The sequence below is a fragment of the Capsicum annuum genome, chromosome 2, assembly GCF_002878395.1.
Source record: "Capsicum annuum cultivar UCD-10X-F1 chromosome 2, UCD10Xv1.1, whole genome shotgun sequence".
In the NCBI taxonomy this organism is placed as follows: Eukaryota; Viridiplantae; Streptophyta; class Magnoliopsida; order Solanales; family Solanaceae; genus Capsicum; species Capsicum annuum.
The window spans coordinates 129,240,421-129,251,781 of NC_061112.1; the positions used below are offsets into that span (position 1 = coordinate 129,240,421).

Sequence of the window (11,361 nt, forward strand, 5' to 3'; positions counted from 1 at the left end):
TAAATGTAGTGTTTTTGTATAATTTTCTAACAGTTGACATTTGAAAAATCTGTCATTTAAGGACCCCTCTGGATTGGCAAACGAAGATACTCTATTATTTTTATTTCGGAGCTATAATACGAGAATAAGTCATATCTTAGCCAAGGTATCTCATGTTATATAGGATAAAAGATAAAATAAATCTACATATATATAATTTAAAAATTAAATTATGGTGCCGGATATAATGTATCATAAGATTTTTTTTAGTTTATCTCTGAAGAACATAGAAAATAATATTTTAAAATAAACAATTCATATATGCATTTTGTTATTCTTAATTACAGCTTCATAAATGATAATTCCTGTATTATAATTTTATATAATTAGAATGTGAACCAAATTATCGGTTATTTAGTACTAATTAAACTAGGAAAAGATAATTTTTATTGGCTGGTGGATGTATCCGTAATAATGATAATCAACTAATAATTGAAAAGACGGTGTTTGAAATATATTATAAAAGTAAATGGTGACTTTTGGTAGTATTATAAGATGTCCAATTGAATATGATACTGGCTGTCCACCTAATCACTTTGCTAAATTTCTATTTTCCGTGTACCATATTATTTCTGGAAACTTTTAAATAAAGCAAAAATATTACACTATGATATTGATACTTTCTCTGTCTCAAATTACCCGTCTCAAATTTTCTAATTTGATTTCTCATTTTACTTATTTTTTTCATTGATCAAGAAGAAATATTTTTTTCTTCATATTTTATCCTTTGTATTAATTATTTTTCTTTAAATTAAAATATAAATATCATTTAATAAGAATTCTTTAATAAACTAGTCATGTCATTAATTATTTTTTTAATCAATATATTATTTTAATTTGGGACGCATAATTTAAGACAGAGAGAGAATATATATTATGATCTATTTTTGTGTCCTTGCCGCTTGGTTGAGTTTTTAAAATCAGACATAAAGCCTATAGGCTTTTTTAAAATCAGACAAAAAAATAAAAATACTTTCTCATTGAGCTGGAACAATTCTCTAGATGGGGTTATTGATGTCTAATTTATGCTTGTATATATATATATTTTTTCCAAATTAAAGAGTAGTTACACACACAAACACGACTCATATTTATATGCTGATTGAACAAAAAAGTTAAATGAAAATTTTCACACCTAATGTAATTCCTCTGTTTGAATTTATTTGTCATTATTTTTCTAATTTTTTTATTTTTACTTATCAATTTTGACTCATAAATTTTCTTCATATGTTACCCTTAGTATTAATTATTTTTTTAAAAATATTTTCCAATACTTATCACTATTAAATATCTATTAATATGAATAATATTTACGCGCTCCACAGCTCTTTGTTTTTGATGAGATGTAATGTAATAAGTTAATGTAGACTGGAAATAAAAAAAAATAAAAAATAAAAAAAGTTAATGTAAAATATTGACTTACTCTTTTAATCAGACAAGATATGAAAAGAAACCTCACACGTAAACAATAAATTTTGGACTTATCAATTTTAAAAGTCAATTTTTATTTAAAGTATAACAAAGGATAACATTAACTTATGTATCTTGTTTAAATTTCAAATATTCAGTTTTGAACGTGTGAGGAGTGTTAATTAAAGTCCAATATTATTTATGAAATCTCAGAGAGTTAATAGGATATTTAGTAATCCTCTTTTCATAAAGTCTGAATTAGATCTAAAATTTATTTTTTTATCAAATTCAAAAACAAGACACTACTTCTCACTTAGGCTGAAAATAATAATAACAGTGCAACATATATTTCCTATCCACAAGAAAAATATAATAGGCCAAAGGGATCGATAGACACTTAAACTTGTTGTCGAAATTCACTTAGACACCTAAACTAAGACCTGTTCCTATCAGACCCCTAAACTCTCCACATTTTATTCCAATTGGACCTTTTTTTGCCTATGTGGCACTGCGTGTGCAGTGCCATCATGGGAGACACGTGAGAAGCATTTTTTTTACTAATTTATAAATAAAAAGATGCCAAGTGGGATTGAGGGCCCCAAATTTTTTTTAATAACAATTTTTTTTTAAAAAAATTAAAGGCTCTTTTTAATAAAACAAAAAGCATTAGCGAGTCCCAATTTTTTATTTTTTTAATAAAACAATACGCTGGGGGCTGGGGTATGTGGAGGAGTTTTATTTTTATTTTTTTAAAGAATTTATAATTTCTTTTTAATAATTAGTTTTTTATTTTTTAAATATATTTATAATTTCTTTTATTTAATTAGGCAAAAAAGCATTAGGGGTCCCAATTTTTTTTTAATAAAACAATACGCTGGGGGCTGGGGTAGGTGGGGGAGTTTTATTTTTATTTTTTTAAAAAATTTATAATTTCATTTTAATAATTAGTTTTTTATTTTTTAAATAATTTTATAATTTATTTTTTATGAATTAGGATTTTATTTTTATTTTTAAAATAATTTTATAATTTGGATCCTCAATGCCATTTTTTATTTTCATTTTTTAAAAAGTTTTATATTTTTTAATAATTATTTTTTTATTTTAAAATAATTTTTTAATAATTTATTTCATTTTTTTTAAATATATATTTTTTAAAATAATCATTTTTTTATTTTTATTTTTCAAATAATTTTATAATTATTTTTTCATAATTTATATCCTCAATGCCATTTTTTATTTTCATTTTTTAAAAAGTTTTATAATTTTTTTAATAATTAATTTTTTATTTTTTAATAATTTATTTCATTTTTTTAAAAAATTATAATTTTTTCAAATGATCAGTTTTTTATTTTTATTTTTCAAATAATTTTATTATTATTTTTTCATAATTGATATCCTCACCATTTTTTATTTTCAGTTTTTTAAAATATTAATAATTTTTCTTAATATTTAATTTTTCTTTTAAAATAATTTTTTAATAATTAATTTTATTTTTAAAAAAAATTATAATTTTTTTTAAATAATCAATTTTTTCCAAATAATTTTAGAATTATTTTTTAATAATTTTCTTAATGCCATTTGTATATACTTTTTTTAAAAAAATTATAATTAATTTTTAATAATTATTGGACCCACAATGCCACGTACCAACTTCCAATTAGCTCATTTTGCCACGTCATCGTGTGTGTGCAACACACACTTTGAGGTTTTGCTGATAGGGCATAAAAGGCTCAATTGGAACAAAATGTGGGGTTTTTGGGGTCTGATTGGAACATGCCTTATTTTAGGTGTCTAAATGAATTTTGACAATAAATTTGAGTACCTATCGATGACTTTGACCAATATAATAATCCCTAATCATTTGATATAAAATATTAGTAGTTTATATCAAATGATTATTCGTTATAAAATATAGGAAGAAATTAAAAATATTATCGAATTATTATAAATGACTGGTCTATATTATTGTTAAAAGTTTAATTTATTTACATCACTGTAATTTTTAAAAAATTATTTATGTCGTTATTTTTTAACTGTAATTTTTCAAAATTAATTTTACCACGTGATTTCTTATTAGAGATCAATGTCACCGTATCAATATTATTATTTAAATCCCAAATTAAAAGTCGAACCCATTAGAATAAAAATTTCATCCAAACTCTATCCAATTAATGCGTTCGATTTCCCTTTTAATGAGTCTAATTTTTTTTTAACAGTGTACATCTGATTTTATTTTAGTAGGTTTGATTTTTAATTTCTTAAATAATATGAAGTGTTTTGAATTTGGTGTCATATACTTGTAATAAGAGCTCTCGTGGTAAAAATTATTTTGCAAAATCACAATTTATAAAATAATAACATGAACCTTTATGTACGATGTTGATAAAAATGCGCCCAACTTTTAACTACACTAACATAAATGAGTTAAAATTTTAACGAATATCATAAGTAAGCTATTTTTACATGTTCATGATATTTTTGAGCCTTTTTTCTACTTATTATTATTATTATTATTATTATTATTAATAATAATAAGTTTATTCCATATCTAATTAATTTTGAATTGCATTTTTGCTTATTTTCCTCTAATCTGTTTCTTGAATATAAATTTCACAGGTACATCATTCAAAAAAATGGAAAAAATAATCTCCTAAATTGATTAGACTCATGAAGTGTGAACTGTGATCTTAGATTTAATTATCCCACAAAACCCTAAAAGTTAGTGCTAATTTTTCCCCACCCCACAAATCTCAAATTTAGTGACATTTATTTCTCCATCTTTTTTTTTTTTTAAATATTTTTTTAATCCGATTTTTCACTGTGTTTTCTCTAAGTATTGCTGTTTTTTTATTTCTTGTGTTTGTAGTAGTTGTTTAGGTGTGGGACAAGTGTATTTGTGTTAGAAAAGAAGTAATTTGACTCATTAACATTCAGTTGCTGTGAACAAAGCCAAGCTCTTTTGCACAATTTAGGACCCTGCTACAGTTGTCATTATTGGATCGAAATAGAGTAAATGGAGGATCAATTTTGATTCGTGACATCATTTGGTGAATTGGGTGTCCTTTTTCTTGGTGAATTTAGTGCATTTTTTGGGTAAAGATCCAAACTTTATAGGGAGATTTATCAGATGAGAGGTGAAGTTGAAGGGTTGAGAGGAGAACAATGACTACAGGGTCATTGGGTCTTCGTTCTTCCGGGAGTTATGGATCATTGCAACAACAGCAATTTCAGAACAGTGCAACAACACCTCCTGTTCCACCAAGAAAGCCCCCTAAAATGTTCAAGGAGAAAGAGGGGATGTTTCTTTGGATCTGTAAATTTGCACCTAGAAAGAAGGTTGGAATGCTGCTAATATGTGCTGTGTCGGCTGCAGTGTTTTTGTGGGTCTTGTATGTTGGCAAAGGTTTGATCTCTAGACTCCAATCTTGGTTATTACCTAGCATGCATCTGAGTTAGTTCCATTATTGAACTATGTTGCTCGGACTCTTCAAAAATGTCAACAGATTGGTCTCGGATTATCCATAAGTAGTGTATTTTTGGAGAATCCCATATGGGTGCAGCATTGAAAGTGAAGAGTCCGCGCAAGTTAGTTGTGTTGGATGTTGTCTCAAACCATTATTAGCTTTCTGCATATAGGAGCACTAATAACACTTCAGTTTAAATAGATGTTACAAAATTTTGTCTTGACTTTAATGCTGACTGGAATCTGAGCTGCTGTTGTTCATGCACCCTTGGAAATATTAATGTGGCACATTTTGTTTATAAGTAATTATATGACATTGACAATCTCATTTACTGTCTATTTTTACTGCTGATGCCATAATTTCTGTGGGATTTTCAAAAATGATTACGTCTCTGTATGTTGATGTCATAATGTTAGATCATATCGACATTCAGAAGCCTTTGCACGTGGTGACATTTTGATTGTATGCTTTTCCTTAGATCTTTACTAGATGAGGAAATTTCTGATTATGTCTAGTTTACACTCTATGATTCTCTTACATTGTCCAATCACATCTTCTGTTTCATGGCTAAGGAAATGGTCTTTGATTTGGAAGTTCCATATCCATATCAGGGAACTAGGACATACATGAGATGCCCTCCCTTTGTCTTTATTTTTGCCTTTTATGAGCTGATGAATTTCCAACATGGTAGCAGGTGGTGGAGATACACCGGAACTTAACATCTCCATGACCAGCGGGGTGTTTCCTCCAGATACTGGACAGATTAGGCGTATCGATTTGATAGAGCAAAATGATTTTGGACAGATTGCATCAATAGAATCTCCCCCGCCTCCACCTCCTGCATATTTTAAAGGATATACTCTTCCTCCTGGGAATCCATGTGAAGGCTTCACACTGCCACCGCCCCCAGCAGATAAGAAGCGGACTGGACCAAGGCGTAAGTTTATTCATGACATGTTGCTCTTAAATATATTTTCATTCGATGTATTTTTTGGGGTGGAGAAAATATAAGCTTTAGATCTTAACCAGTTATTTTTTATGCTTTTGGTACTTTCAGCATGTCCAGTATGCTATCTTCCTGTCGAACAAGCTATTGCATTAATGCCGGATGCACCATCCTTTTCTCCCGGAGTTAGCAGTTTGACTTACATCCATGAAGAAAATTTGAGTAAATCCGAGTTTGGAGGTTCAGAATTTGGTGGGTATCCTTCACTGAAGCAGCGGACTGATTCATATGATATAAGAGAGTCCATGAGTGTGCACTGCGGGTATGCCTTTTTCCTTTTTCCCATTTGGCAATATATCTAGACTATAGTCCATGAGCGTGCACTGGGATTATCTCTAAATTTTTTCCTTTTGTTTGTACTTTGGCAATTTTATGAACACGAAAGAGCGCATGAGTGTGACTGCGGCTGTGATATTTTATCTGTTTGAAAATATTAAAAAGCTTTCAGTGACAGGTTTTCTAATTTTAAATCATCTTTGCAATATGTAACTTTACATTTTAGATCTTAATGATGATGTTTTACATTATTGCATAGTTTGCCAGAGTCTGGAGTTTATGTGTTTTGTTCTATTCTTCTGCACATCCTTGTGACAGATTTGTCAGGGGAGCCAGGCCTGGGCATCAGACAGGTTTTGACATTGATGATTCTAACTTTCTTGCGATGGAATCTTGTCGAGGTGTTGTTGTGGCATCGGCAATATTTGGTATTGATCTTTCTATTCTTGTAAAGTTACATTGAGTCGCTGAGCCTGCTCACTGTTATCGTAACAAGTCCATTTGTGACCAGGTGCTTTTGATTTGATTCGGCAACCACGGAATATAAGTGAATATGCTAAAGCAAATGTTTGCTTCTACATGTTTGTGGATGAGGAAACAGAAAGCTTTATGAGAAATTCAAGTGAACTGGATAATAACATGAGAGTTGGTTTATGGAGAATCGTCGTTGTTCATAACCTACCGTATAATGATCCAAGGCGAAATGGAAAGGTAACTACCTCCTAGTTGTACATAATAATGCGGGACTTTGCAGACATTATCAGTAGAAATGATGGCTATTTATGAGGGTTCTTACTACTTTTCATGCTTATGCATGTGAGAAAGCACCCCAGACCCCACTAGGTGGGAATATACTGGGTTTGTTGTTGTTGTTGTTGTTGCATGTGAGAAAGCATTGATGTTTTGGAAAGAATTTTGTGAAGTTGATGCAAGAGTAGTACATGAATGACTTAAGGGGATACCTGGTGATTTCTACACCTCCATTTTTTCACTAATTCTACTTAAATGTAAGGATAGCAATTCTCAGATTTTAGTAGTCATTTATGGATCCTTATTGCACAGGAGTTGCTTTTCTATCAATATAAGGTAACCGCTATGTCTGTTGGTTTCCTTTGAGTGTTTTGAAGAAAATGAGTGCAGTTGCGAGAGAGATTTCATGGAGATGTCTTAAATTGATCAAAATCTCAACAGATAGAAGTCAGTGGAGAACTGCAGTTAAGGTTTAGCCACCAGAACTGTATCTTCATAATTGATGAGAAAGTCTTTGATCTTTTCAATAATAATGAAAAAATTTACATGATAGTGAACTTTGTTTTCTATTAGGACTTGAATAGTTATGTGTAGTAGTAGTTGTTGTTGCGCGTCTTTTAGTGTACTAACGGAATCAGCCATTATCTGGTGGTGGCATTAGAAATATTATCATATTTTATGAATGTCTAGCGGGAACAGGATATTTTCCAAAACTAGAGTTACTGTTGAGATTTATTTACATTTCATGATTTCCACAAGTTTATAGCAAATCCTTTTTTGGTAGGGAACTTCCCTCTCCTATTACATATGTTTAGTGACTTCCCTTAGGGAGCTTTGTGCTTTTCTATTGGATTAAGGAGACATACATATTTAGCTTTTTCCTTCTATGATTTGCATTCCTTGCTGTTGTTATGTTTCTATTTCTCTTAGCCTTCAGTGCACTAGGTATTTGTGTGTATCCTCCTGACGCTATTAAGTATTAACTGAATGATTTGATAAAGCTGGTAACCAATTGATAGCCAAATTGTTGCATGGTTAGGTGAATGCTTTTTCTATTAAGGAGTGTTGTATACAGATTTTGTATAAGTGAGAATTTGTTGCCGTTGCAGGTCCCAAAGCTTTTGCTACACAGGCTTTTCCCCAATGCTCGTTACTCTCTATGGTTAGATGCAAAACTTGAGCTTGTTGTGGATCCATATCAAATACTTGAAAGGTATGTCTAAACCTTAACCTACATTTTCATATCTACATAAGCAAATCTCATGCTTAGAGCCACCATATGGTCTCCTGTGGGTTTAATTTCATGTCCTGACGAACGACACCAAGTTTCTCTTTGAGAACTATATAATTTGGGGCCGTCAAGGTGGGTCAAGTTATGCTTCCAGCAAATTTGTTACTGGACATGGAATTGGTTAATGTTTCCCAACTTAAGTTGAACTATAGTTTACAGACATCTTGGTTCTGGGCGGCTCTCATTCATAGCATCTTGCACATCCTTAATCAACCCGTTGATATAGAAGACAATACTTGTTTACAAAGTTTCCGTCATGGGAGATGTGTGTTGCCCTAAATTCAGTCACCCGTTCGAATCTTTAGTCTGAGCCTGTCCTTGTCAAAATGGTCCTCAGTGTGATATGGCACTTATGCCTAGTATGAGACATGCTCACGATTTTTCCATGATCGTCCAATACATTTTGCTACTCCCCAGCAAGGCTTTTAAAATGGTTGACACGTTACAGAGATAAAGAAGTCATACTGCTCAGTGGTGCATGACTAAGTGTAAAACTATGCATGTGAAAGGACTGATTGGGCTTAATTATCGGAGGGAGTTATCTTTCTTTGAAGGTCAATGTGCTTCTGATAAATGATGCGTTTATTGAATCCAAACTTTCTGATTCTGATATCCTTTTGTGTTATGCGTAACTCGCTAGTTGAATTTTCTCATTTCTGTGTCAGATTCTTGTGGAGAAAAAATGCAAGCTTTGCAATATCAAGACACTACAGGCGCTTTGATGTGTTTGTAGAAGCAGAGGCTAATAAGGCTGCTTCTAAGTTTGACAATGCGTCCATCGATTTCCAGGTTGACTTCTATAAAAAGGAAGGTCTAACTCCATATACTAGAGCTAAACTTCCTATCACGAGTGGTTAGTGTGTGATACTCGTGTATCTCATCTTTCTTTACTTCTAATTAGTAATTCCTGTCTACTGATCCCTTTTTAGGTTAGCCATTTTTTGTTTAACAGACCAATTGAGCATACTATTAAATTTTGCAGATGTTCCCGAGGGGTGCGTGATTGTAAAAGAGCATATTCCAATCTCCAACCTCTTTACCTGCCTTTGGTTCAATGAAGTGGACCGCTTTACTCCAAGAGACCAAATTAGCTTTGCTATTGTGAGAGACAAAATCAGGGAAAAGACCAATTGGACTTTGAATATGTTCTTAGATTGTGAACGGCGAAATTTTGTGGTTCAGGTGATCTCTATGTCTTTACCCTTTGGATTGTGTTGATTGGTAGTCTCATTAATAGAATCTGAAAACAAAAGGCCTGCTTCCGTACCTGTACTTGGTCACTTGAGAATGGTATCAGTGGGAGCAATGCAATATGCAGCTGCTATTGCTGGTCCACCTCTCTGTTAAAATTTGCTGTTGTCAAGCTGGCCTTTAGTTCTTTCTGTCTGAAAAGGCGACTTCCAGCATGCGTGATTAGGAATCCCTGGCAATGCTTGTTTCAGAATCGACTGACTAACTGATCAAAGTAATTTCTGCAGGGTTATCATAGAGACGTTCTTGAGCGCTGGCCTTCCCCACCTCCACCTGGTGCTATTGCGGTTGTTCATCCTCCACCGCCTGTAATTGTTGCAGCTCAGCCCAATGTCTCAACATTAAGTTTTGTTACTAGTCCAGTCAAAAAGATACCCACAAAGCGTGGGCGAGAAAGGAGATCCAAACGTCATAGGAAAGTTATTCCGGGTAGTTAAGAGAGCTTCAGATAGATATTTCTTTAGTCAAATTCTTATTCTTTCCTTCCCCGAAGTCTTAGGATATCGATTGTGGGGTTAGGAACTGTGCAAGATGAGTGTTATAGCTGTTGTTTACAAGAAAGGTGGTATCAAAATTTTCCATCAATTTTTTTAGAAAGGTGATCCATTTATTATTTTTTGTTGTATATAATTGAGTCTTAAAAAGCTACCATCATATATATTGGACATAGATTAAGTTCCATGTACTTTCTGCCCTTGGAACTGCGAAACGAAGATATTCACTTTATGGTGACTGAATCTTGATTAATAGTGCATTGCAAGTGATGTGTGCACCAAGCAATTCAATGGTATACGTTTGTCCTGCATCAAAGCTTTTACTGCTCAACCATTGTCAAGTGGTTTATATTCTCACTTTAATTTGTGACTTGATTTGATTTGACGTAAATATCAAGCGTGTTTCAATATCCCATAGTTGGTTATCAAGTGAAGGTGACAGGAGCTTCACATGAATATTCTACAGGCACCATAGACAGTGTGTTGATTGTTAGCCCATATGTTATTGGGCCTTTAGTTTATGGACCTTTAGGTTATTGGCTATGTATATATAGCCTATTCTTGCTTTAGTCAGTTTTATGCTTTTCAGATTATATTGTAAACCTTAGCCTTTCTTCCCTTCAATAAAGTTCTATTAACATGGTATCAGAGCTAGTTCGATCCATGTCCTTTGATTTGTTGGTTGAAGATTTTGTAGCAGGCACCTACTGCGCGGATCGAACTCCGCGGTGAGTTCGCTGGGGGGTACGGGGGGCAGCGCGCCCCCGTCCGGGGTTCGGGGCGGAGCCCCGAATTTTTTTGAGGTGCTGCTGTATTCGTTTGCTATTTTCGTTGGGTTTTTTGGTTGGATTGATTCGTTGCTGTCTTCGTTTGCTGTCTGGTATTGTTCGTCTTTCGTTCTTTTGCTTGCTGCCACTGTTGTTCGTTCGGAATTGTTCAACCTAGGGTTTTGCATCTTTTTGTTTTTTTGAATTGTTTGTGTGTTGCTGTGTTTACAATGACTGGAAAGGATGATTCTCTCCAGTCCATTAGTACTCAATTAGATGGTAAGAACTATGCATATTGGAGTTATGTCATGAAGAATTTTCTTCGTGGGAAGAATATGTGGGGTTATATCACTGGAGTAAAACCAAGACCTATCGATGATAAAACTGAAAATTTTGATTTGTTGGTGGACTTATGGGAAACTAATAACTCCAAGATTATCACTTGGATCAACAATTCTGTAACTCAGTCAATTGGTATGCAATTGGCTAAGTATGACACAGCAAAGGAGGTCTGGGATCATTTGGAAAGACTGTACACTCAGTCTAATTTTGCTAAGCAGTACCAGTTGGAGTATGATATCCGTGCTCTTCAACAGCATGATCTCAGTATTCA

At 32.6% G+C, this 11,361-nt stretch overlaps 1 protein-coding gene across 6 annotated transcripts; it reads left to right on the forward strand.

Moving 5' to 3' along the window:
- Positions 1–3,999: 3,999 nt before the first annotated feature.
- Positions 4,000–10,296, forward strand: LOC107859386 (probable hexosyltransferase MUCI70). 6 transcript variants are annotated; one of them, XM_016704377.2, is made up of 10 exons: positions 4,052–4,167; positions 4,319–4,852; positions 5,608–5,850; positions 5,971–6,181; positions 6,514–6,623; positions 6,707–6,906; positions 8,055–8,158; positions 8,902–9,089; positions 9,219–9,418; positions 9,715–10,296. In XM_016704377.2, the coding sequence occupies exons 2-10, from the start codon at positions 4,612–4,614 to the stop codon at positions 9,922–9,924; spliced, it is 1,707 nt and encodes a 568-aa protein (XP_016559863.1). In that variant the 5' UTR covers positions 4,052–4,167; positions 4,319–4,611; the 3' UTR covers positions 9,925–10,296. The 6 variants fall into 6 exon arrangements, with proteins under 6 accessions (XP_016559861.1, XP_016559863.1, XP_047262901.1 ...); XM_016704376.2 differs by having other exon boundaries at positions 4,079–4,167; positions 4,316–4,852; XM_047406944.1 differs by having other exon boundaries at positions 4,153–4,167; positions 4,316–4,852; positions 5,605–5,850.
- The last annotated feature ends 1,065 nt before the right edge of the window (positions 10,297–11,361 follow it).